Source organism: Hyaena hyaena, unplaced genomic scaffold (assembly GCF_003009895.1).
Source record: "Hyaena hyaena isolate Hyena2069 unplaced genomic scaffold, ASM300989v1 scaffold_213, whole genome shotgun sequence".
Taxonomy (NCBI): Eukaryota; Metazoa; Chordata; class Mammalia; order Carnivora; family Hyaenidae; genus Hyaena; species Hyaena hyaena.
This window is the reverse complement of record NW_024080843.1, coordinates 1,801,475-1,828,724: the sequence shown is the minus strand read 5'-3', so window position 1 is coordinate 1,828,724 and position 27,250 is coordinate 1,801,475. Positions and strand designations below refer to the sequence as shown.

Sequence of the window (27,250 nt, the reverse complement as noted above, 5' to 3'; positions counted from 1 at the left end):
GTTTTCTTTGCATTTCGCTTAAAACTAAGAAGATATGACGTTTTACCTTACAAATCGTTGCCTTCATCTTGTTCTTCTTCCATCCCATTCTCCCCTTAGCCATCTAAGGCCATTACTTTTATTGGATTATCATGCATTTATCCCTCCAGGTTTTCTTTAAGTAAATGCAGGCAAATATATCTTCATTTCTTCTTTACTTACACAAAACATTGGAGTACTATATGCATTTTTCTTTGTGTTGCTTTTTCCCCCTTAACATATGCTGGAGATTTTTCTTCTTTACTTTTTCTTTTTTAATTTGAGTACAGTTGAAACACGGTGTTACATTAGTTTCAGGTGGACAACATAGTGATTCAACTTCTCTGTAGGTTATGTTATGTTCACCATAAGTGTAGCTACATCTGTCACCACGGACCGCTATTATAAGATCATTGACTGTATTCCCTATGCTGTACCTTTCATCCCTGTGACTTACTCGTTCCATAACTGGAAGCCTGTGTCTCCTACTCTTCTTCACTCATTTTACCCATTCCCCCACTCCCCTTCCCTCCAGCATCCATCAGTTTGTTTTCTGTATTTATAGGCCTGATTCTGCTTTTTGTTTATTCATGTGTTTTGTTTCTTTAGATTTCATGTATGAGTGGAAATGATATGGTATTTGTCTTTCTCAATCTGACTTATTTTACTGAGCATAATACCCTCTAGGTCCATCCAGGTTGTTCCAAATGGCAAGATCTCATTCTTTTATGGTTGCGTAATATTCCTGTGTGTGTGTGTGTACATATATATGTATACATACACGTCACCTCTTCTTTATCCATTCATCTATTGCTTCTTCGCTATCCTTGAATAAGATATAGTTCTCTACTTATATGTACTTAGTCAAGTTCCCTTTTATCCTCAGGGCTCTCCATCTTTCTCCAGTTGAGACTGACTACATTAAATAAACTGAATAAATACTCTCTAATGAAATAAAGAAAAATGTTTTTATTTTCAAAATTTATTCATTTATTTTGAGACAGAGAAAATGTGTGTGTGCGCACAGCAGGGGAGAGGCAGAGAGAGAGAGAGAGAGAGGGAGAGAGAGAAACCCAAGAAGTCTTTGCACTGACAGCTTGAACCCACGATCCATGAGATCATGACACAGGGGCTTGAATCCACAAACCACAAGATCATGACCTGAGCCAAAACCAAAAGTCAGACGCGTAACTAAATAAGCCACCCAGCTGTCCCTAAAGAAAAAGTTTTGACAAATTTAAAATTTTCATTTTTAAACTCTCATAAATAATTAGAACTTTAAGTGTAGCAGAAAAATATTTTACAAAGTAGATTAACATTACACGTTTTCAAGAAATCATGTATAATCTGACAACAATCTTTTTTATGTATACACATTCTACTTTGCAGAGAGCACACCCGGAAGAAAAACAGGTCTAAAGATTATTAAATATCTATTAATTACAGGCGGCACCTGGGTGGCTCAGTCAGTTAGGGTCCTACACTTGATGCAGTTCAGTTCCTAATCTCAGGATCCTGAGTTCGAGCCCCACATTAGATTCCATGCTGGGCATAGAGCCTTAAAAAATATTTATTAATTGCTGCTAAGATAAGGTTATCTTGTTTAACCAAGAATCTTTTACATAATTTGCTTACTTCATAAATGGGGCAATTGTGAGGTTCAAGAACTCATCCAAGTTCACACAGTTAGTGGTGGAATTAAAAGTCAAGCCCGGTTAAATATCAACTATACTTTAATTAAAAAAAAAAAGCCAAGCTTGGATTTGACTCCAGAGTTCATATCCTTTCCACTATAGTCTGCTTTCTGGTATGTCCTCACCAAACCTTACTTGCTATATTGTATTTTTTTCTTTCTCTCTCTCTTAGTTGACGAGTGTTCATCTGACTACACAGTTGTGCTTCCTGTGATTGGGGCCATTGTGCTTGGTCTCTGCGCTGTGGGTTTGATTGTCTATGGAATCCGCCTAAGACGTGAATCATCTGGATACCAGAGAATCTAATTGGTGCCCAGAGGAAAAGAACATAATGGAGTTTAGAGAATTCTTTCATCATTTCCAGGATGTTGGGGACTTCCCTTAGTGTGAAGCCTTCCAACAATGTAAACCACCGTCTTTCACAAAAACCAAGTCATTTCTAGATTAAATTCAAGCAGCAAATCAATTTCTACATATTTTTTGCTTATTTTATGAAAGATCTAGTGTGCTGCTTGAGTATTTTCCAAGTCCCTTCAAAATATTTTAACCATTCAAATCAATATTTGAGATAAATTAACATAATGCATGTAAAGTGGTATATGCTCCCAAACTATAAACTAAAATGTCAATTGTAATTAATGCTACCTGTGCACATTTGGGATTTTATTTTATCCTTCATCTTTCCCAATTAAAAAAAATGCCTCTGCTTTGTCTATGAAATGGACTTCCAGCACTTTGCTTATCCATGTTTTATGATATACATATGTCTGATGATCTGCTTACCTCCTTTTCCACTTTAATTTTTTTATTCATCAAAAAACCCACTATATCACAGTTTGCCTAGGTCTGATGTAACACCAAGAGAAAAAAATCAGCTTATTCTTTTCTTCTTGACTCCTCCTGCAGAATCACTAAAGGCTAAGAACTAGGTGGCTATAGACAACAGAATTAAATAATAATCAAGAAACATAACCCTTAATGTTCGAACTCATACATGCCAGACACTTGGCTAAGTTTAAATACATCCCATTTAATTCTCCCAACTTATAAATGAGTAAACTCAGACTTAAGGAAATTGATCACCTCAGTGTCACCCAGCTAACAAATGGCAGAGCCAGAATTTGACTGCCAGTCTGGTGCCAAGGTCTCTGGACTTCATTACATCAACTTGGCTCCAAGAACAATGACACTGAATGCTTCCTGAAGCCTCACACTAGCACATACTCTTTTTTCACAGAGAAAAGGAATTTCTCCAGAATCATAATAGATAAAGGGACATGAAAGGACTTGATGGATAATGAAATAGCAGATCTTTAACAAAGTTCTCTACTTCCTTGAAGGAGACTGAGGGGCTCTGTAAAACATCATCTTCTCATTTTTATGGGACTGTGCAGCTGTGGATCTAAAGATAAAGGAATGGAGTACACATCTCAAGTCATTTTTAATTTCTTTGAAAATAGAGAAATCTTCTAACCTCCAACCAACATTTCTTTCTTGAATGTAGATCCCCCCTTGTGGTGACTTGCTTCTTCTGCTTTGTGAGAACCACATTTTCTATTCTAATACCCTTTATTCTGTAGAGCAGCCTGCCAAGAATTGTATTCACTGCTTGTTTTTAAAACTAAGAAAGGAGCTAAGTATACTAACAGAAAAGACCACATACCCTTAGCATTCTTTGGGAAAGGAATAATTCAGGTCACCCCAGAGTACATATTGACTCTCCTGACTTGTTCTCTTATGAGTCAGTTGGCTTGGCAAGGTCCTCAGTTTAGTCTTAATGGAATTGAATTGTATTAAAAGTTTTTGTAATAAAAACTTATTTTGGAGGTTAATTTATATAATTCACTTCTGATAATTCAATTTTCATGCCATAAAAACTTTTGTCATATCATAGTGGAGATCTTTGCTTGAATCAGTAAGTTAAATCATCTTTATATAATTCATTTTGTTCTATTCTATTTTTAAATGTTTTATTTATTTTTGTGGGAGAGAGATAGAAACAGCATGAGCAGAGGAGGGTCAGAGAGAGAGGGAGACACAGAATCCAAAGACAGGCTCCAGGCTCTGAGCTAGCTGTCAGCACAGAGCCCAACACAGGGCTCGAACCCACAAACTGTGAGATTATGACCCGAGTTGAAGTCAGACGCTTAACCGACTGAGCCACCCAGGCGCCCCTTTTTTGTTCTATTCTTTACTATCACTTTATTGACAGGTAGGAAGACGTATTTGAAAGGATATGAATTTTTGAGAAGTGAACCATATTAAGCTATAGGTTAAATCTCTCAACTCTAAAACCAGACTAACAGACTGGATTACTGGCTTATTTAAGTGCTGCCACAAATTTATCTATCCATTTATTCACTCATTCAACCAACACCGATTAAGGACTTACTAAATACCAGTTACTCTGTTGGGGATTGAGATAAATAAGAAGTCCTGTATTAGGCATATTAGTCCTGTATATCTACGTAACAAGTTAACCCAAAACTTAGCAACTTAAAACAACAAACATTTATCTCACAGTTTCTGAGGGTCAGAAATCTGAGAGCAGCTTAGCTGGGTGGTTCTGGCTCAGGGTCTCTTACCAGGTGGCATTTATACTGTTGACCAGAACTGCAGTCATCTGAAAGTTCAAATGGGGCTGAAGGATCTGCTTCCAAGTTCACACCAGCTGGCATATCTATAGGAATGCTTGCATCATGACAGCTGACTTTCCCCAGGGGAGTGATTCAAGAGCAAGACACTGACCACCTGTTCCCTACATACCATCACCTTTGCTGTATTCTATTGGTCACACCAACCATCTCTGGTACAATGTGGGAGCAAAGACTAGGAGAGGTGGAAATCAATGGGGACCATCTTGGATGCTGACTATTCCAGGTCCATTTTCAAGGTTCAATTACTGGTTTATTTTTCAGGGGGAATTCAGGTAAATAATTTCCAGTATGTACACTAACAAAAGTGGCTTAATAGGAAACTATACAAAGGGTAATGAGGGCATGGCCTTTTCTAGTCCACTGCCAACTCCACCCCAGGGATAGCACCTCCTTAGGAGAGCAGCCTCTAAATCTCTGGTACCAACAGTCTACAGACCACCTGCTGCTCAGGCAGATTTGTCTTTTCACAAAGGCTATTAGTTGACCCATTGCTCTACAATATTAACTGATAGCTTTGCTTCAGGGATGTGTTAACTCTCTGTCATAATATAATCCAAAAAGATCTGGACCACACAGATATCCTACGGGACATCACACTGAACCATTACTTTGACATTATGCTAATTAGACAAGCACAGAGCAATTATTATGTTGGAGGTCTTGGTAAGAAATATGTATTCCAGGAAGCAGGAGACAAACCCTATGAGGATTCAGGGACTGACTATTCATTGAAATTTTTAGGGACCCAGAGGGTCAGGGCCATGCCACGTATTCCCTTCAAAATAAAACACGGATGTTTTGCATGTTGCATCCTTTATACAGAGAAGAAACCATGGAACCAGGTAGGCCTTTTTAGGTTCTGGAGGCAACATTCCACAGCTAGGAAAAGTTGTTTGCTCATTTACCAGGTGACATAGAAAGCTATTGTTTTGAGTGGGGCCAGAGCAGAAGAAAGCAGGACAGCAGCTCTAGGCCATAATGCAATCATCTCTACTTCTTGAATTCTACAATCAGGCCGACCTCAGGATGTTGGAGATATCAGCGGTGAATAAGGTACAGTATAGAATTTTTGACAAACTCCAGTGGGGGAATCATAACACAGGCCCTGGGGGTTCTGGAGTAAGGTGGAAGCCATGCCATTTGCTGCAGAGAAATAGATGCCCTTTAAGAGTCAGCTCTTGGCATGTTACTGGGTCCTGGAACACTTAACTTTGGGACACCAAGCTACTCTATGTCCAGAATAGCCCATTTTGAGTTGGATTCTGTTGTATCCACTAAGCAATAAAGTCAGATAGGTCTAGCAGTAGTCAGTTGTAAAATGGGTAATAGGACAGAGGTCAGTAAACTACAGCTCATGGTTTGGCCATCTGTTTTGTAAGTAAAGTTTTGTGGAGTATAACTATCCATGCCTATTTGTTTATGTATTGCCTATGACTGCTTTACAACAGCGAAGTTGAATAGTTGTAATAGGAACTGGTTCACAAAATCTATGCAGGGCTGGATCTCACAAATTGGGAGATCATGATCTGAGCCAAAAGAGCTGGAGGCTTAACCACTGAGCCACTCTGGTGCCCTTCATCGTGGTTTTGATTTGCATTTCCCTGATGATTAGCAATGTTGACCATCTTTTCACATAGGTGTTGGCCACTTGTATGTCTTCTTTGGAAAAGCGTCTTTTCCAATCCTTGGATCATTTTTAAGTTGGATTGTTTTTTGCTATTACGTTGAATACATTCTTTGTATGTTGTAGATATTAACCTGTTGGCTTGTTTCCCTCCTGGGAGCTTCCCAGGTATAATCTAAAATTAGCCCCCATACAAGGAGAGCAGGGAGAGACCAAAGGAAGGGGCAGGTCACTCCAGGTTGGTAAGGTGGCAGTTTCAATAAGCAAGGAGAACTTACATATGAAGCTTGTCGTGGACAGTAGCAAGATGATTGGATCCCCGCACCTGCCTGCTAGATCTTAAAAGTTTATAAAGAGGCCCTAATTGGACTCAGTCAGATATACCTTCCAGTTGTTTTCAACATCACATCACCATCTCAAGGCTGTGTCCTTGGAGCAGCCTCTGCAGCAGAACCCACATTCTAAGGATGAGGGAGGGAGTGAGGAATCTCTGAATGCCTGAGTCCAGCTCAAGGGTTAATTGTCAGTCACATCTTTTTTGATGACATTCCTCAACAAACCTTCTTATCCAATACAGGGTCTGCAATTATTTTTTCCCATCCATAAGTTGCCTTTTCATTTGTTGACTGTTTCCTTTGCTGTGCTGAAGCTTTTTATCTTAATGTAGTCCCAACTTGTATACTTATGCTTTTGTTGCCTTTACTTTTGTTGTCATATATAAAAAAAATCATTGCCAAGACCAATGCCAAGGAGCTTTTTCCCTGTGTTTTCTTCTAGTGGTATAAGATAGAGGTCCAGTTTCATCGTTTTGCATGTGGATATCCAGTTTTCCCAGCACCGTTTACTAACAAGACCATCATTTCCCCATTATGTGTATCTGGCACACTTGTCAAAGACTAGTTGATCATATATATGCATGGGTTTGTTTCTGGGCTTTCTATTCTGTTTCATTGGTCTGCTCATATTCTTTGGCAATTTTCTATCGCATTATAGTTCTCTTTTCTTATTTATTTGAGGGAGTTATTTATATGTTAAGAAAAGTAGCCCTTCATTTGTGATAAGAGTTAAAAAATTATTCCTGCCTTACTGTTTGTTTTTTCCTATGTGTGTTTTGCTGTGCATATTTTCAAAAAAATTATATAGTTGAATTTATTAATTTTTTTTCTGTTATAGTTTGAGTATTGTGTAATGCTTAGAAAAACCTCCCGTCTTTTAAAGTCTCCCATGGTGTCTTATAGCTCTTTTATGCTTCCATCTTTTACATTTAATCTCTTATTCACTTGGATCTTATTTTGGTTTTAGGTGTGAGAAGTGATTAGGGGTTCAACTTTTTTCCCCAGAGAGCTAGCCTCTTGTCCCAATACCACTTCTTGAATTATTTAGTCTTAAAATCTAGAATGTATGTTCAATTTTAGCAAGGACCTGTTAAGTATCTATGAACATAAGATTTTTTCTTTTAAACTATTAGTAAGATTAATTAATTATATTAATACTGAATCACTCTTATATTTCTGGAATAAACCTTAGTCACGGTATATTATTATTTTCACATGTTATCAGATACTTTAATTAATAAAACATTTGACATTTTTTACATTGGTATTCATAAGTGAAATTGGACTATATTGTGTGTGCATGCTGTCTTTAGTAATTTTGGTAGCAATGATATGCTCTCTTCATAAGAAGAATGAAAGACTTCCGTTTTGTGTGTGTGTGCTCTAAGACAGAGTTAATAGCACTGGAGTCAACTACTATTTACCATTTTGGTGGAATTTCCTTGTGAGAGAACATGGGCCACATGCTTTGGAGGTAAAGGTGAAGGTGGAACTGAAGGTAGTGGAGAGATAGTTCTTTGCTAATATTCTCTCGTTCTTCTATGGTAATGGTTTTGTGGTAGGGTCCCTTCCCTCAGGAAAGAAAAAAAAAAAAGAACATCTCAAGGCAACCTTGCTATTCATCCCTCAAGACCTCCTAACATTTTAATCAGACTGCATGTTTGTGTGTTACCATATATGGGAGACAAAGAAGTAAAAAATATATTAAAAACCACACCACTTGGTGTTGGAAGCTCAGTTGTCTGGGTGGAACGCAACTGAGCGATGCCAGCTGGAATAAAGTTGCTTCCTGGAAAGAAGAGCCTTAGTGTAATGACTCTCTGTGTGAGAATCCTGCTACAGTCTGATTTGATTTTCTATCTCAGGATCTATTTTGGTAAATTGCATTTTTTGGTAACATCCATTTCATCCAAGTTTTCAAATTTATTTGCTTAAAGTTAAGCAAAACTAGTCGAATCTATAATTCATTTTCTGTATCTGTGACTTTTTCCCAGTTATTTTTATCACAGTAAATGTGCATTTTCCTCCCTTTACTTCTGATTATTTAGCTGTTATTAATTTCTTTTCTAACCTTGGACTTATTAGTCTTTATTATTAGTTTTCTTAATTCATTGATTTATTCTTTTATCATTACTAATTTCTTCTGATTTCCCGTTTATTTTCGTATTTTAACCTTTAAATTGGATAGTTAATTTACTTCCATTATGAATTTGCTTATGAGACAGCTTTAATTATGCCCAAAGAAGCATTTGTATGTAGTGTTTTTAGTGTTTTAATTTTCTAGATATTCTGTAATTTTGGTTTTACTTCCTTTTTCCCAAGTCAACTAAAACACTTTTGTGAAAGCTCAAGTAGTTTCAGCTTTTTCATTTTAGTTGTTTTTTATTTCAGTTTAATTTTTCCCCTTTCCTGAGAACACTAGAAAGTTACGTATCTTGCTCCTCACTGCATTTGAGTTTTCCCCCAAGCCTGCTCTTTCTCCGCTTTCTCATGCCTTTAATGTTACAGATCAAGAGGAACGTTCTCCTTAAAGCCCATCGAGAAGGAGGGAACCCTGCCGGCCGGTAGCAGAAACAGCAATCCGGCACCCATGGGTCCTAAAGACAATGACGGCCAACCCCCGGTTAAGTAGGCGCTGCGCCAAGGGGCGGAAGCAGAGACCACACATCCGCGGGCGTGTAGCCGATTGGCCCAATCATCGCCTGCGAAGTCCTGTTCTGATCTTTGATTGGTTTTGATGGAGATGCTCGCACCACGCTAGACAAGCCCCGCGCTGGACTGGGACCTGGACGGTGGCCCGTGAGGGACAAAAGGGTTGCTAAGAGGAGGAAAGGTTTTGCAGTGAGTGGGAAGCAGCTGGCGTACCCAGGAGTCGAAGAGGGACTGGTTGTGGAGCCATGGCGGCAGCCTCTGCGGTGTCGGTGCTGCTCTTGGCGGCAGAGAAGAACCGGTGGCTGCGAGTCCCGAGCCTGCTGCTGCCGCCGAGGTAACGCCAGGTGGAGGGGCGGTGGATCGGCGTTCGGGGCCGGGGGTTAGGGGTGGTGTAAATGGACTCCTGAAGGCCCAGAGAGGCGCGCCCGGACCGAGGGTCAAGCGGTCCCTGCGTTAGGAAAACCCCACTCCCTTTCAGGGTGTTCTGCTTTCAGTCTTGGCATCGGGAGAGAGACGTGTTCACACCCAGCCCTTCCTTTTCTTCCCCATTCCCGGGTATCCACTGTGCAGCCTCATTTGCCTCTGTTTTTTCATTTTCGAGGAGTGGGGGAGGGGTGGAGCTTGGCCTGCCACATCCCTGCTCCCCTCGCCGCAGGGGCTAGAAAGACGCTTGCTTGTACTGCTGCTAACCGTTAACATCATGCTTTCACTGCATTCCCTGAGTGGGGAATGTTGATAACCCCGGTTCTGGTGAAGCTCAGAGGAGTCAACGGCTTGCCCAAGTTTACACAGTAGTAAGAAATGGAATCAGGACGCCCTCAGGCCGTTTTCGGTTCAGCTATCCCCCGTCAGGGGTCCAGTTGAGAGACCCTCGGAGTTCTTTTTCGTTGTTGGAATGGATCAAATTGACAAAAGTAAATGTACCTTCCAGAGAGCTGAGAGGTTGTTTTGTTAAAAGCACTCGGAGGCAAGTTTGAACAAAGTATCAGACTCTAACCTGACCCCGGATCCGTTTCAAATTTTGAGTTATAAGCTTCAGTGACAATAAATTTGGCAGTGAAGACACCCTCAGGTCTCCTGGTAGCAGGCTTCTTTATCTTGCTTTGTTTCTTCATCCCCCTCTTCACCTCCTCCTCCATTCTGGAAAGACAGCATGGCTTAGTGCTGAAGGGCACAGACCGTGCTGTCAGAAGCCAGGATTCCCAGCTTTGCTACTCACTAGTTGTGTGCCCCGCCTTGGGCAGATTACTTAATACCTCTGTGCTTAATTTCCTGATTTAGGAGGAGGAGGTGATGATAACTATTCCTAGAAGAGATAATATTAGTACCTAGCATTGTGTGGATTAAATGAATCAATACATGGGAAGAGGCACAAACAGAATCTGGTGCATATGAATCAACCCATAAAAACAGCCTTTGGTTCAAGGTTTTTGTTGGCTTTTATTTCCCACAAATTACTGGAGAGGTATTTAGATTTGAGTTACTTAATTGTAGGACCAGCCCCAGAGTAAAATAAGACAGTTGGTGAAATGTAATGTTAATGCTCTTCTCTTTCTCTCGATTTTTCTTTTCTTGGGTTTCCAGGTCTCTTCAGGATATTACACACACCCATTTTCTCTCTCTTCCCTCTCCCTCTCAAATCTTCCCTACTATGTGTAGACTGTTCTTAGGTAGCTGTCATCCTGGAAAATGTTAAAGTTGTTAATGGCATTAAGAAATTACAAATCCTGTCATTATAGAGGGTGTTTACATGTCTTTATGTCATGATTCTCTAGTAACTCAGAGAAATGAAGTCTAGTGGTGGAATTTTAGAAATGAAAGTATACTGGTATAGAATTTATGTTGAATCAGGGTGGAATTATCTCCTGGAAGCAACTTCTTAATTTTGTTTTTTTTAAGCCATTGTTTTAAGCTATAGCTTAGATAATGGTGAAAAATGGAATAGACCTATCAAAATATCATTGAGATAGAGTATTATGTTAGTGGTGTGTATATGTGATTGCCTGTCTGTTTTCACTAGAAAATGACAGAAGAGAACTTTAGTTCAGCAATGGCCTTGAAACTTAATCAGAATCTTAAGCTGGAGTTACCAAGAAGCAGCCATTTTATAGATAAATCTGTCCAGGACAGGCCTATAAGACAGAATCTTATAAAAAACTTATCTGAAGAATGTGATGGGAAGATGGTGTGAACTAGAAGATATCCTTTTAAAGATAAGGAAAAACAGTCTTTCTCCCTGAAGATTAAGAGAGATCAGTCGAATTGGAAAGAAGTGGGAAAGTAATAGCCTCCTAAGAAAACTGTCTTGTGGGACTCAAGGCCAAAGCTATGGGTCTTCCCACCAGCCCTTCATGGATGTCAGCATCTGACTGAGTTTTCATCAGAGGGCAATGACTGTCTGACCAACTCTTATACTCCCACCTCCTGCACTCCTGCCCCAGTGAAATGCTAGTCCTGTTCAGTTCCCTAGCTGTATGCATAGTATATACGTGTACACATACATAGTTGCTTAGTATCTAATGTACATTGTGCTTTTTATCACCTGCTGTGTACATGATCTAAAATGATTCCTTCTTTATATCCATAGTTTGACCAAATTGTCCAGGCATGGGTGGAAAAGACTAAGGTGGAATTCCTTCTGCAATTTGTTGTTTTTTAGGTGTCTTTTTAGCCGACACCGGATAGACATTATACTTTTTTGTTCCCAAAGTAAATTTGGCCTGCTTTCTGTTACCTCTTGGTTAAAGTTTTACTACTTGCTGTATCAATAGGTATCATGGGACTTAAAAAAATGTTTTAGACCTTAATGAACTTCCGTCTGGTTAAGACACCTCAAACAAGTTGTTTAGCCTCCTTGGTTCTCCACTTCTTATTAATACAAGGACTCAGCTTAAATTGTCTACTTTGCAAATTGACAAGTGTCTTCAAGAGCACCTCTTGGCGTCTCCTGTCCTGTGTGAGGACGCTGAAGTCTGAGTTATAAAGTGAAAATTGGATCTTGAGAGAGCAAAAACATCTTAGATGTTACTATAGTTACTATACCCTCCAAGTCTCAACCCCCCCCCTCCAAAATCTTAGTATTTAGGGGGCCATAATGAAAAAAGACTGGAGAAACACTGATGTAAAATGATGTGCCCAGTGTCACCAGCAGCTGGTCAGTGGGGGCTCTCCTCACCACACAGCCAACAGTCTTTCTGCTGCCCTTGATCAGCTCCTTCTCTTTACTTCTCTGAGCTTACTTGTTCAAACCTGTCTTATCAGGGGTGAATAAGATTGGCATTTTTCAAACTGTTGTTTGACCAGCATATTTTATTTAATAAAATGGAACAGAACAGAAAGTATCAAAACACAGAGAAAATCTTCTGTCATGAAACTTCCGTTTTGTGTGTGTACCAACTTGTAAAGTCAAATACAGTTTTTACTTTGAGTTGAGTCGAAGGAGTTTGAAAAAGCTGAACTGTATGATCTTGAAGTACCTTGGCTTTCTAATTGTGACTCTGGCCATACGCCAGCCTTTGGAGCAAGCAGGTTAGGTGATCCATTCAAGGATATACAGTGCCAGAGAGAACAGCCAAAACTGTAACTTCTGGTTTCTAGAGTAATTTTCTACCCTCAAAGAAAGTCTTATTAAATCACTTTGTAGGCTTCAGGCTTAACTAAGGTCATATCTAGACTTGTTTTGAATTAATAAATAATAAAATGACTGAGGAATGCCTGGGTTGTTCCAGTTGGTTAAGCCTCCAACTTCACCTCAGGTCATGATCTCATGGCTGGTGAGGTCGAGCCCCGCGTCAGGCCCTGTGCTGACAGCTCAGAGCCTGGAGCCTGCTTCGGATTCCATGTCTCCCTCTCTCTCTGCCCTTCCCCCTATGCACTCTAACACATTCTCTCTCTCTCTTTTTCAAAAACAAATAAACATTTTTTAAAAACTTTAAAAAGTTTAGATTCTTTTGAAATAACAATGACTGATCTTGCATATTTTGTTTAATTATAATTCCATTTGGGTTCATTTGCTAGGAGATGGACTTGGAAGCAGAGAACCGTGAAGTATTCAACAACCACAGGTACAGTCTTGGTTTGCTTTGGCTTTGCTGCAGATTATGAGCAAATGGGAAATGTTTAATTCCTTAATTTGTATATATAGAATTAGTGCTCATATATTTTTGAAATTTGGGATTTTCATGATCATTTTCTTAGTAAGTATTGAGCCATGGTTTCCACTTCTTTTATGTCAAATCTCCATTGTTTTTGAGTCTACAACATAGACAGAAATAATTGGAAACATTTATATTTATGTTGTTCTGTCTATTCCCGTTGAGTGCAGTGAATTGGAAAGGTCTAACTGTGATGGTCTAAATCAGTGCTTTAAAACTGTTCTAAGTGGCAGATATTTTTTCAAATACAATTTCACATGAAATTCCTAACTATAAAACATATAAACGTATAAACATGGCTGATTGGGTGCAACTTCCTCCCCGCAACATACACACATGCTTACTTCATCCCAGGAGCTCTTGTGACCTGTCACAACTCAGGCTCCATAGATCCCCATAGAAAAACATTGTTTTAAGTTATAGAAAACCTTATTTGTTTTAGAAAAATAACTATTAGAAACTGCCAAGGAACATTTATTTCCTGTGTGGTGATGGGAGTGCGTTTTACACATGAATATAATAGTGTGTCCTGTGGCACTGATACCAATGCCCTGGTGCGGCACTCGCCGTTAACGCAAGAGAACCACACACCCTGTGTGTGTGTCCAGAGGGGTAGAGGCGGTGGAGCTGAGTGACTGGCAGTTCAGATTCTGGGGTGAAACTAACCTGGGTTCAAATCCTGGGTCTACAATTTCTTTTAGCCAGTATAATTTCAGGACAAAATGAGGATAATTTCAGGAAAGTAGTATCTCTTTTAATTGTAATTTCTTTATCTTTAAAATTGATATCATAATAATAGTATCTATTTCATAGGATTATTGTGAGGATTTAAATCCGGATTGAGTCTTTAGCACAGGACCTGAGGCATAAAAAGTACATATTAAAGATTAATTATTATTAATTAGGAGGGGCTTTTTTGGGCTATTGTAATTTGACCTTTGTCATATCAAAACATCTTTTCATTTTAAAATTAAAAACGCTGAATAATATAAGAGTTTATGTTAATAAGGGTATCTTGGATTTCAGGGGCACTTGGGTGGCTTAGTCGGTTAAGTGTCCAGCTCTTGATTTCAGCTCAGGTCATGATCTCACAGTTTGTGAGTTTGAGCCTCGCATCGGACTATGCACTGACACTGTGGAGTCTGCTTGGAATTATCTCTCTGTCCTTTGTCTCTTTCTCTCTCTGTCTCAAAATAAATAAATAGACATTTTTTAGAAAAGGGTGTCTTGAATTTCAGTGAAAAGAAATGTACTAATATTAGTTAAAATGATTATTTGAGACTCTGTTATGCTAATTTTACCAAAACAGATGTTTATAAGTTGGTTAATGTAATGGAATCTTTATTTTGCTTTCTCATTCCTTGTTCTGCAATAATATTTGTGTATGATTTTCATGATGTTTTAAACAGGACAAAACATTGCCAAGGTCCTCATTGCAAACAGAGGAGAAATAGCCTGCAGGGTGATACGAACAGCCAAAAAAATGGGAATACAGTCCGTGGCTGTTTATAGTGAGGCCGACAAGAATTCCATGCATGTAGACATGGTATGTTGTTAAAAACTGAAAGTCAAATTTTGTGATTGTATTTGTTTATTATGTTGGCATTTTATTTTACTTATTTCTGTTGACAGTTTATGTGTGCTAGTGTTAATAGGGCATAAGTGGGTAAGTTCAAACTGCTCACTAATGATCCCTATTGGGATACGTTTTCCAAACGTAACACCAGTTGAATTGAACAGTGTGTTTGGTTGTGTTTAGTTGACTTACAGGCAAGGTCCCATCTTATCAAGGATTGGTTAAACAGTTCACAGAATGTGGCCACAGATCATACTTTGAGTGGCACATATCCAGATCTCTGATGCACAAGAAGGATCCAGATCCCAGTCTTAGCAACTACTGCTTACTGGCCAAGGAAGTTTTGACAAATCACCTGATGTTTCTGAGCCTTGGCTTTAACTATAAAATTATAACTAAAAGGATCCTACTTCCCTGAGGTTGGTAAGTGTTACCAGTTGTTACCAGCTATTATTCAGCAGACAGAGCCAACCATGTATGAATTCAACTACTGGCCACCTTCATGCTCTCAGCCAGACTCTGAGCAGCAACAAATTCATGGCAACCAGCCTCAGCTGGGTTTTCAGCACATGGCAGCCCCGTGCTCTCTGGGCAATTTTCTTTCTCATTCTGTGTAGTGACCATCTCAAAGCTGCTTTGTTCCTTTCCAGCTTCTGCCTCTCCCTCTCCCCATCCATTCTCAACAGGTGATCTTGATTCATGGAGGAAGCAGAACTGCGCTTCCTGCCGCAGAATCTGTTCAGTGCACCTGCGTCTGTCCTCATGGCACCCAAGCCCAGGTGACTTCCTGTGCCCTGGAGTCCTCCTCTTCACCTGCTCAGGAATCTTCCATCTTCTTCTCTTCTCACTGTGTTCTATCACTCTAGATTACTTCATCTGCCCCTATGGCTTTGCTGAACACTTCCACATTTCTGTTTCTAGCCCAGATTTTATTTTGAGTGTGATACAGATTATCTCCAGCTGCCCACATGACGTCTCCATGTGGATGTGTGACAGGTACCAAACTAATGTGCCTGAGGTGGAACTCATGACTTTGATCTGCAGTGAAGCTGCTTCTCCTGTGGACTTTCCTCGCTCCGCAGATGGCATCGCCATTGCCCCTAAACACCAGAACGCCAGCGATCTGGGTCTTTGAACATCTTCTGTCTTCCCGCAACTCTACCTCCTTCACCTTCCCCATCTGGACAGTCACCAAGTGCTGTTTATACTGTTACCCAAACACTTCTTTCTGCCCTTTACCACCAGTACCTTAAGTCATAGTCACTGACATCGGCCTGATGCTGTGGCTTCCTAAGCGGTCTCCCTACTTTCATCTTGACCTCTCCCATGGTATGTTCTATGTTTCAGCCAGACCCGTAGCCTAAAATCAGATTTTTTTTTTTTTTAATTTTTTAATGTTTTATTTCTAGGAGAGAGAGAGAGACAGCATGAGCAGGGGAGGGTCAGAGAGAGAGGGAGTCACAGACTGAAACAGGCTCCAGTCTCTGAGCTGGCAGTCAGCACAGAGCCCGACGCGGGGCTCGAACCCACGAACCGCGAGATCATGACCTAAGTGAAAGTCGGACGCTTAACCGACTAAGCCACCCAGGCGCCCCTAAAATCAGATTTTTTCATGTTACTCCTCTGCTTTAAATCCCTAAGCCTTTTTATCATCTACGAGATTAGCAAGAATTTAAAAGATGGGTAATATTCAGTGTTGGTAAATGTGGTTAGAAATTAGTACACTGGGGGCACCTGGGTGGCTCAGTCGGTTAAGCCTGGGCTGACAGCTCAGAGCCTGGAGCCTGCTTCAAGTTCTGTGTCTCCCTCTCTCTCTGTCCCTCCCCTACTCTCTCACTCTCAAGAATGAATAAACATTAAAAAAAAAAAAAAGAAGTTAGTACATTGATGGAAATGTATGTTTAACCATACATTAACCAGGAACTATTAAAATGTTATATCCTTCACCCAGCCTTGTAAGCCTACCTCTAAATCTCTGTCCAGAGACACGTTCACATGTACGTGCAAGCAGAGGCATGTATGAGACTGCTGCCAGCATCCAGTTTTTTGCCATTATCACCTAAATGTCTGTTCAGAGGTATGTGATTAAATAAACTTGGGTACTTCCATACTGTGAAACATTATACCATTGTTATAAAAAATGAGGTAGACATATGTGCACTAGAAAAGAAAGTGCTTCCAAGACATACTGTTAATGAAAAAAACAATTACAGGAGTTTGATCCTGTTCGTATAATAACTAAAAACAAAAATTAAAATTGTATGTGTTTATGTAAATATATACAAATAAATAGGAAGATGGTTATGGAAAAATATGTCCCAAATGCATCATAGTGGTTTTATCTGGAGGAGGTTTGAAGTGAGGGAGAGAGTGGTGCCAAAAGGCTTCTTTGCCTTCGTATTATTGTTTACATTGCTTTAAAATTTTTTTAATGTTTATTTATTTTTGAGAGAGGGAGAGACACACCCAGAATCTGAAGCAGGCTCCAGGCTCTGAGCTGCCAGCACAGAGCCCGATGGTAGGGCTCAAACTCCTGGACCATGAGATCATGACCTGAGCCAAAGTCAGAGGCCCAACCGACTGAGCCACCAGGCATCCCTGTTGTTCACATTTTTTGGAAGAAGAATGGATTTGTATTTTGTGGAATTGAAAGTTTAGAAACAAAAAACAACAACCAAAAAACGTCATTATGTGTTCTCTTAGGAGAAAATCCAAAGCTTTAATCTCCCATGAGGTCCTCTGAAATCTGTGCTCCCTGGTCCATCCAGCCACATCTCTGGTCTCTGACCCCTTGCACCCTGGGCTCCAGCCACACAAGCTGCTCTGTCAGTCCCTCAAATGTGCCAAGTTTCTTCCCACCCCGGGACCTTCATATATGTTGTTTGCTCCATTTGGGAGGCCTGGCCCCATCTCCATTCGTGTTCTCAGCTCCAGTCCTGTACCCATTGGCCTGGCCAACCCCTGGTCATCCTGGAGGAGCCCCTGACCTTCCTTCCCAGGCTCTCCTTGAGCAGCCTCAGGCCTGATCAGTCTTCCTTTCACCTGCATTGTGTCCTTCATTTTTCCCCCAGGACCTTTCTCACAGTTGTCATCAAATGTATGAATGTGCTTTTGATGTCTGTATCCCTCTAGACAGGGACGTTGGTTTACTCTTGTGCAGGCAGCTCCCTCCTCAAAGCGTGGCACGTGGTAGGCATTCAGTAAGTCTTTGAATAAATGAATGATGTTTTCTAGCTGGTCTGCTTCAAGGGATGCTGTGGTTATGTGAAAGTTTTAAAGGATGGTATAAAGTAGTTCACAAGTGGATAGGAAGAACATGTATCATCACACCTGAATAATTATATAAACCTTAATAAACTTCATGATTTTATTTCTTGCTGTATACAACTGTCATATATTGTACATTTTTGGCATTAGATACATTTAAAGTTATTATTGTTACTAATGATGATACTGCGATTAATGCCTGTTGTTTTTTATCCTAAAAACATTTTATTTTACTCTAGTGTTTAGGTTATACATAAAAATCAAATTTGGGCATCCTCTTCTTGCAAAAGATTCCAAACAAGCTTATTTTTATAACATAGATATGAGCTGGTCCTTCTGTTTCTTAATTCTTGCGTTGTTCTTGTGGACCCACCCTTTTTATTTACAATAGTCAGATGACCCTGAAGCAGCTGTGTCGTGTACTAGCGTGTGCTAGCCGTGTAAGCATGAAATCTTCCTCAACAGGCAGATGAAGCGTATTCCATCGGCCCCGCTCCCTCCCAGCAGAGCTACCTTTCTATGGAGAAAATCATTCAAGTTGCCAAGATTTCTGCTGCTCAGGTAATAAGATCATGCCGGTCTGGCTTTGACTGGTGGGCTCCGGGCAAAGGTGGGACTGGTAACACTGCGTCAGGGTTCACGTCTTTTTTTTTTTTAACCTAAAGTTTATTTATTTCATTTTGAGATAGAGAGTGTGAGTGAGGAAAGGGGAGAGAGAGAGAGAGAGAGAGAGAGAGAGAATCTTAAGGAGGCTCCACGGCTGTTAGCGCTAAGCCCCATGTAGGGCTCAGACTCATGAACCGTGAGATCATGACCTGAACTGAAATCAAGAGTTGGATGCTTAACCAACTGAGCCACCCAGGTGCCCCAGTGTTCTCTTCTTTAGAATCAGTTCCTAGACTGAACAATTTAGGCATTAATTTGTACACATGGGTATTTAAAATATGTTTGTTTCTAAACTTTTTAGTTATCTCTTGGAATAAAAAGCCCCTAAGAATGTATGGCGATGATAATAATACATGGGCTTTATATATTTCCTTAGGAAGGCAGGCACTATAACAGAAATATCACTTTATATATTTATCATGTGTTTGAGCACATATGATATAGTATTATTACCTCCATCTTACAAATGTAAAATCTAATGCACAGAAATTTACATGCTATCCAAAATCATCTAGTCTCACTAATCACAGCGTGGTCCATGGCATTGTTTCAGAGCTCTGTAGAAATTCAGACTTTTAGGCCTCACCCCAAACCATTTTTATGCATACTTTGCATTTTTATTAAGATCCCCAGGTACTTTAAAAGCAAAACTTACCACTGGAAGAAACAGGATTAAACAAGAGTCTCCTGACTTCCAGCCCTATACCAGAGCAGGCTGAGCAGTAGAACTTTGTTGCCCTGCATTTTGAGAAAAGGGAAGACATTATTTAATCAGAAATTTCAGACTCTAGACACCTGGGTGGCTCAGTCGGTTAAGCATCCAACTCTTTTTTTTTTTTGAATGACAAATGTTATCCTTTATTTTATTTTATTTATTTATTTATTTTTACAAATAGTTTATTGTCAAATTAGTTTCCACATAACACCCAGTGCTCATCCCCACAAGTGTCCTCCTCCATGCCCATCCCCCCTCCCCCCCACATCCATCAGTCCTCAGTTTTTGTCAGCATTCAAGAGTCTCTCATGGTTTGCCTCTCTCCCTTTCCCCCACCATTTCCCCCCTTCTTCTCCCCCTTGTTCCTCCGTCAAGTTCCTCCTAATCCTCCTATACGTGCACACATATGATATTTGTCCTTCTCTGCCTGACTTATTTCGCTCAGCATAACACCCTCAAGGTCCATCCATGTTGCTACACATGGCCAGATTTCATTCTTTCTCATTGCCATGTAGTGTTCCATGGTATAGATAAACCACATCTTCTTGATCCATCCGTCCGTTGATGGACACTTAGGCTCTTTCCATGTTTTAGCTATTGTGGAGAGTGCTGCTATGAACATTGGGGTACATGTGCTCCTATGCATCAGCATTTCTGTATCCCTTGGGTAAATTCCTAGCAGTGCTATTACTGGGTCATAGGGGAGTTCTATTGTTAGTTTCCTGAGGAACCTCCACACTGTTTTCCAGAGGGGCTGCACCAGTTGACATTCCCACCAACAGTGTAGGAGGGTGCCCGTTTCTCCACATCCTCTCCAGCATCTAGAGTCCTCTGATTTGCTCATTTTAGCCACTCTGACTGGTGTGAGGTGGTATCTCAGTGTGGTTCTGATTTGTGTATCCCTGATGAGGAGGGATGCTGAGCATCGTTTCATGTGTCTGTTGGCCATCTGGATGTCCTCTTTGGAGAAGTGTCTGTTCATATCTTCTGCCCATTTCTTCACTGTGTTGTTTGTTTTTCGGGCATGTAGTTTGGTGAGTTCCTTATAGATTCTGGATATTAACCCTTTATCTGATATGTCATTTGCAACTATCTTTTCCCATTCCGTTGGTTGCCTATTAGTTTTCTGGGTTGTTTCCTTGGCTGTGCAGAAGCTTTTAATCTTGATGAGGTCCCAGTCATTTATTTTTGCTCTTGATTCCCTTGATTTTGGGGATGTGTCAAGTAAGAAGTTGCTGCGGTGGAGGTCAAGGAGGTTGTTTCCTGCTTTCTCCTCTAGGGTGTGGATAGTTTCCTGTCTCACGTTCAGGTCCTTTATCCATTTTGAGTTTATTTTTGTGCATGGTGTGAGAAAATGATCTAGTTTCATTCTTCTGCATGTTGCTGTCCAATTCTCCCAACACCATCTGTTAAAGAGGCTGTCTTTTTTCCATTGGATAGTCTTGCCTGCTTTGTCAAAGATTAGTTGGCTGTATACTTTTGGGTCCACTTCTGAGTTCTCAATTCTGTTCCATTGGTCTATGTGTCTGTTTCTGTGCCAATACCATACTGTCTTGATGGTGACAGCTTTGTAGTAGAGGCTAAAGTCTGGGATGGTGATACCTCCCGTTTTGGTTTTATTTTTCAGTATTACTTTGGCTATTCGGGGTCTTTTGTGGTTCCATACAAATTTTTGGATAGTTTGTTCTAGTTTTGAGAAGTATGCTGATGCAATTTTGATTACGATTGCATTGAATGTGTAGAGTGCTTTAGGTAGTAATGACATCTTAACTATATTTATTCTTCCTATCCATGAGCATGGAATGTTTTTCCATTTCTTTGTGTCTTCTTCAATTTCCTTCATAAGTTTTCTATAGTTTTCATCATACAGATCTCTTGTATCCTTGGTTAGGTTTATTCCGAGGTATTTTATGGTTATTTGTGCAATTGTGAATGGGATCAGTTTCTTGATTTCTCTTTCTGTTGCTTCATTGTTGGTGTATAAAAATGCAACCGATTTCTGTACATTGATTTTGTACCCTGCAACTCTGCTGAATTCTTGGATCAGTTCTAGTAGGCTTCTGGTGGAGTCTGTCGGGTTTTCGATGTAGAGTATCATGTCATATGCGAAGAGTGAAAGTTTGACTTCCTCTTTGCCAATTCTGATGCCTTTGATTTCCTTTTGTTGTCTGATGGCTGATGCTAGGACTTCCAGCACTATGTTAAACAACAGTGGTGAGAGTGGACATCCCTGTCGTGTTCCTGATCTCAGGGGGAAAGCTCTCAGGTTTTCCCCGTTGAGGATGATGTTATATGAAGGCTTCTCATAGATGGCTTTGATGATGTTTAAGTAGGTTCCTTCTATCCCAACTTTCTCTAGAGTCTTTATTAAGAAGGGAAGCATCCAACTCTTAATCTCAGCTCAGGTCTTGATCTCAGGGTCATGAGTTCAAGCTCCACGTTGGGCTCCATGCTGGGTGTGAAGACTGTTTAAAAAAAAAAATAACGGAGGGGTGCCTGCGTGGCTCAGTTGACTAGGTGTCCAACTCTTGATTTTGGCTCAGGTCATAATCTCACAGTTTGTGAGCTTAAAGCCCCCCATCGGGCTCTGTGTTGGTGGTGCAAAGCCTGCTTGGGACTCTCTGTCTCCCTCTCTCTGTCTGTCCCTCTCTCGCTTGCTCTCTTGCTCTCTCTGAAAATAAATAAGCATTAAAAAAAAAATAAATGTAAAAAATAAAGAGTATGACGTGTTCTCTCCACCATGGGAAGGGCATATCTCATTTCTGCTTGAAGACAGAGCCAACAGCAACAACTTGGATCTGTAAATGTCCTTGAACAAGCACAGCAGAAATGTTGCAGACTAAAAGCATGGAATAAATTATTTTGGCAGAGACTTAAGGGTAGGAGATAACAGTGTCTATCTTTACTGATAAAGGCATATTAGCACTATGGAATGAATGATGTAAACTGGCTTACAATCATGTGACCCACTAGAGTAAATTGACAGCTAAATACATGCCTGATGGCGAGAGAAGTCAGCTCCCTGGTTATAGGAGTGTTGTTGAGTTTTCCCTTTTAATATATTCAAATGTTCAAGAATTCTGTGATCTCGATATATTAAATTGTTCTTAAGATAAATTAGCTAAAATTTCTTGAGGCCATTCCCATAATATGTGGTTGGACTTTATTTTTGTAAGGAAACAGCTGCCTTTCTTTTTAGTCATAGAGAAAGAGTATCTAGTTCATCAGAGTTCTCTTGAATTAAGTATCTGTTCAGAAGAAAGGAGGCTAACAACACCTTGAAAATGAAATTAAGGAAACAGTATTCACAGTAGCATTAGTAAAAATCAAATACTTAGCAATAAAGTTAGCAAAATCAGTTGAAGACCTATGCATGTAAACTATAACACATTTTTGCAAGTAAAGAAGTTCTAAATAAGTGGATGGATATATCATTGGAAGAATCAATATGTTAAGATGGCAGTTCTTTCCAAATTGGTCTGTAGATTTAAGGTAGCCTTTATCAAAATCCTAATTGGCTTTTTTGGTCGATATTGACAAGCTGGTCCTAAAATAGCCCAAAGGTCTAGTATATAGTTAAGCCAATCTTGAAAATACAATAAATTTATAGAGTTTAGACTCTCAGATTTCAGAACGCATTATAAAGCTACAGTAATCAAGACAGTATGCTATCAGAAGAATAAATATAGTCGGCAACCAAGTAGGAACTCCCCAAATAAACCCATACATATGTGGTCAAATCAGGTTTTAACAAAGGTGGTAAAGTAATTCACTGGAAAGGATAATCTTTTCAACAAATTGTGCTGGAACAATTGGATATTTATACGCCAACAGATAAACCTAAAATCACCAATGAAAAGGAATGATGTGCTGATAACATGCTAAAAAATGTTGAAAATGTGTTCAGTGAAAACAGCCAGTCACTGAATACTGTATGTATTATGTGATTGCATTTATATGAAATGTCCAAAATAAGCAAATCTCTGGAAACAAAGTAGATTAGTGGCTCTCTAGGGCTGGATGTATGTAGGGAATGGAAGATAACTGCTAAGGCATGGAGTTTCTTTTTAGGGTAATGAAAAGTTACATTATTAGATCTTACTTAAGTATCTTAGACTATGGTAATGATTGCATAATTCTGAATAATAAGAAAAGTTGTTGGATTGGCTAAGTTTATGGCATATCAGTTACATGTCAATGAAGATGTTTTATATCACAAAAAATAAGATAAATTAAATAAAAAGGAGAATGCAGTACTACTATGTACACAATAGAAAGGCTAAAGTCAAAAAGACTGGTAATATCTCATGTTGGCAGGCATATGGAGAAACTTAGAACCATCATACATTGCTGGTAGAAACACAAAATAGCACAACTACTTTAGAAAACTGACTGGTTTTTAAAAAGTTCAACATATACTTATCATATTTTGACCCAACAATTGCTTGCACTCCGAGGTATTTACCCAAGAGAAATGAAATATATGTTCACACAGACTTACTTGTACATGAGTGTTCATAACAGCATTATTCAAAATAGTCCAAAACTGGGAAAATCCAAATGAGTCGATAAACAAAATGTGGGATATCCATTCAGTGCATAAACAAATGTAAAAAGATCTATAAAAAGAAATGAACTACCAATGCATGCAAGGCTGAACCACAAAACATTAGTTAAAAAATGCCAGATACATAAGACTATGTACTATGCGGTTCCATTTATATGAGATTTCTAAAAAAAGGCAAAATTACAAGAGCTCAAAAATCAGGTCAATAGTTGCTTGGTCCTGGGAGCAGGATTAATCTATTATGCGTAAAAGCACAGAGGAACTTTTTCAAGTGACGAAGTGTTCTGAAACTGGATTATAGTAATATTGCACAGTTGTATAAATTTGCTAAATTCGTCAAACTATACATGAGTGAATGCTCTGTATTGTAAATCATGCCTAAAAACAAAAAGCTGTTAAAAATCCAGGGAGGACTGGGATGTAGATCTGTTTCACTTTGCCTCATAAATAATATTTGATGTATTTCATATAAAATTAGTAAAATTGAACTTTGGTTTAAAAGACCTCCAACTTGGGGGGGTGCCTGAGTGGCTTTCCAAGTCTTCATTTTGGCTCAGGTTATGATCTCACAGTTCAGTTCATGTGTTTAAGCCCCGAGTCCGAGTGTACTTAAAGTGTGGAGCCTGCTTGAGAGTCTCTTTCTCCCTTTGTCTCTCCCCCTCCCCTCCTGCTAGTATATGTGCATGTGTGTACTCTCTCTCTCTCTCTCATTTTTGCTTTTAAATAAACATTAAAAAAAGACATCAAACTGACATTAAAATGTGATTATCTTGCATTTTATTCTTTACCTAGGGTTTTATTATTTGCTGTCACTAAGATGTGTGTTTTTCTGTTCATGTGAGTTTTCCAGATATCTGTAGTGTACTCCTTTAATTTTAATACATAACTATTCTTTGAATGTATCTGTTTTGAAACACTGTTGACTGTGCTTTTTTCTTTTGACATCTTCGTGGTTATAACTATTATATATACTTACTATTTTTGAAGGACAAAAATGCTATCAGGGCTGTTGAGGTTGGAGAGAAAGTTGCTTTATCCCTCACTGAATCATGTTAGCCTGCTTTTTGCTTTCCTACGTATCTTCTCTTTTTGCTATATGTTTGCTCTTAGGAATCTTATTGTTCTTCAGGTACTGATTTTCCTCTTCTGTGGGCTAGAAAACCAGATAAATACATTTCTTAAAATTCCGAGTAAGTTACAAGGTTAACCTCTAAGAAGGTCCTTATTCACTAAAGTATACGTAGACTTTAATATATGACTTTTTGTTTGCCGCTTAGCTTTTTTTCTGGAAAGGTGACATTGGCAGATGGTGACCTGAAGACAAAGGAGGTATTATTGTGCTAGTGTGTTCCTTTCAGCTTTTGGGTACCGTGGTTTCAGTTCCAGGCCAGCTTTATATGGAGATAGTGAACAACACCATCCCCCACACCCTACCCCCACACTCCTGCATTGCTACTCTGGAGCCCTTTACTCCTGCTTGCAAATATTCATTGAAATTCTATCCTAATAGCAGTATAATTAAAATACCAATTTGAGGGGTGCCTGGGTGGCTCAGTCACTTAAGCATCTGATTCTTGATTTGGGCTCGGGTCATGATCTTGTGTCTCGTGGGTTTGAGCTCCATGAACTGACAGTGCGGAGTCTGCTTGGGATTCTCTCTCTGCCCCTCCTCTGCTTGTGCTCATGCTCTCTTTCAAAATAAATTTTAAAAACATGTAAAAAAATAAAATACAGGTTCTTTTGTATGATCCAACAACTTGACTTATATACCTAAAAGAATTTAAAGCAGGGACTCAAACAAGTACTTGTACACCAATATTCATAGCAGTGTTATTCACAAAAGCAAAAGGTAGAGACAGTCCACAAGTCCATCAAAAGATGAATGGGCAAACAAAATGTGGAACATACAGTAATATTATCCAGCCATGAAAAGGAACAGAATTGTGAAACATGCTACAACATGGAAGAACCTTGAAAACATAATGCTAAGTGCAGTTAGCTGGACACAAAAAGACAAATGTTATACAATTCCGTTTATATTAGGTACCTTGACTGGGTATTCATAGAGACAGAAAGTAAAATAGAGGTTATCAGGGATGGTGGAATGAATATTTAATGGGTACTGAGTCTGTTTGGGTGATGACAACATTCTGGAAATAGTGGTAGTGGTTGCACAGTATTGTGAATGTCCATTATTGCCACTGAACTGGACACAAAAGTGGTTAAAACGTTAAGTTTTATGTTGTGTCTATATTACCACAATAAAAAGAAGTATAGATTTTTCCGGTTCAAGTATGTCTTCAGAACTTTAGTTTGAGTGTCTCAGATATGTCTTCGGAAACAGATCTTGATAGTGCCCGTAGTGTACTTCTCACCAGTGTAGGGAGAGGCTTCCCCAGAGGAATATGACATCACCTGCATCACAGTGGGCCAGTGGAGTGCTAGTAAGTTTGTCCTTCTGTTCTCACTTCTAGGCTATCCATCCAGGATACGGTTTTCTTTCAGAAAACATGGAATTTGCCGAACTATGCAAACAAGAAGGAATTATTTTTATAGGTCCCCCTTCATCCGCAATTAGAGACATGGGTATAAAGAGGTATGAGTTTATATCTTTTAAATATAACCAGAGGAAGTTTGAAATGGTCTACCTATAATAGACATGGTAATTCTAACCTTGGTTTGTCAGGGGTTTACATTGTTTATCTGGTACAGAAATGTTCAGCTAATTAGCGTTTCTAATCAATATATGGATTAGTTTGGGGTATTAAAAACAAGGTGGGATGAGTTATCACATGAAAAACTGGATTCCTAGTTATCCCAGGAAAACTAATATTTTAATATTTGTGTTAATATTTGTTGTCTTAGACTGCAGTCTTTTTTTTTTTTAAATAACAACCGGCTTTTTTTTTTTTTAACATTTGTTTATTTATTTATTTATTTTTAATGTTTTATTTATTTCTGAGAGAGAGAGGCAGTGTGAGCAGGGGAGGGTCAGAGAGAGAAGGAGACATAGAATCTGAAACAGGCTCCAGGCTCTGAGCTAACTGTCAGCACAGAGCCTGATGCAGGGCTCGAACCCACTGACAGTGAGATCATGACCTGGGCCGAAGTCAGAGTCTTAACCAACTGAGCCACCCAGGCGCCCCAACGTTTATTTATTTTTGAGAGAGAGAGACAGAGTGCAAATGGGAGAGGAGCAGAGAGAGAGAGAGACACAGAATCTGAAGCAGGCTCCAGGCTCCGGGCTGTCAGCACAGCCCGATGGAGGCTTGAACTCATGGACTGCAAGACCATGACCTGAGCCAAAGTCAGACCCCCAACCGAC

The 27,250-nt window shown here is 39.5% G+C and overlaps 2 protein-coding genes across 5 annotated transcripts in view; both read left to right on the top strand.

Moving 5' to 3' along the window:
• Positions 1-3,516, top strand: part of LAMP3 (lysosomal associated membrane protein 3) — a 44,128-nt gene extending 40,612 nt beyond the window's left edge. For all 3 annotated transcript variants that reach the window (XM_039242318.1, XM_039242319.1, XM_039242317.1), the window contains exon 6: positions 1,885-3,516. In XM_039242318.1, the coding sequence (XP_039098249.1) occupies positions 1,885-2,018 (134 nt within the window). In that variant the 3' untranslated portion in view covers positions 2,019-3,516. The remainder of the gene's footprint in view (positions 1-1,884) is intronic.
• A 5,592-nt stretch (positions 3,517-9,108) lies between these two features.
• MCCC1 (methylcrotonoyl-CoA carboxylase 1) overlaps positions 9,109-27,250 on the top strand; it is a 67,930-nt gene continuing 49,788 nt past the window's right edge. Inside the window, exons 1-5 of one of the 2 annotated variants that reach the window (XM_039242338.1) lie at positions 9,109-9,314; positions 12,998-13,044; positions 14,544-14,680; positions 18,443-18,538; positions 26,400-26,521. In XM_039242338.1, coding sequence (XP_039098269.1) covers positions 9,226-9,314; positions 12,998-13,044; positions 14,544-14,680; positions 18,443-18,538; positions 26,400-26,521 — 491 coding nt within the window. In that variant the 5' untranslated portion in view covers positions 9,109-9,225. The remainder of the gene's footprint in view (positions 9,315-12,997; positions 13,045-14,543; positions 14,681-18,442; positions 18,539-26,399; positions 26,522-27,250) is intronic. The other variant, XM_039242337.1, reaches the window with a different exon arrangement.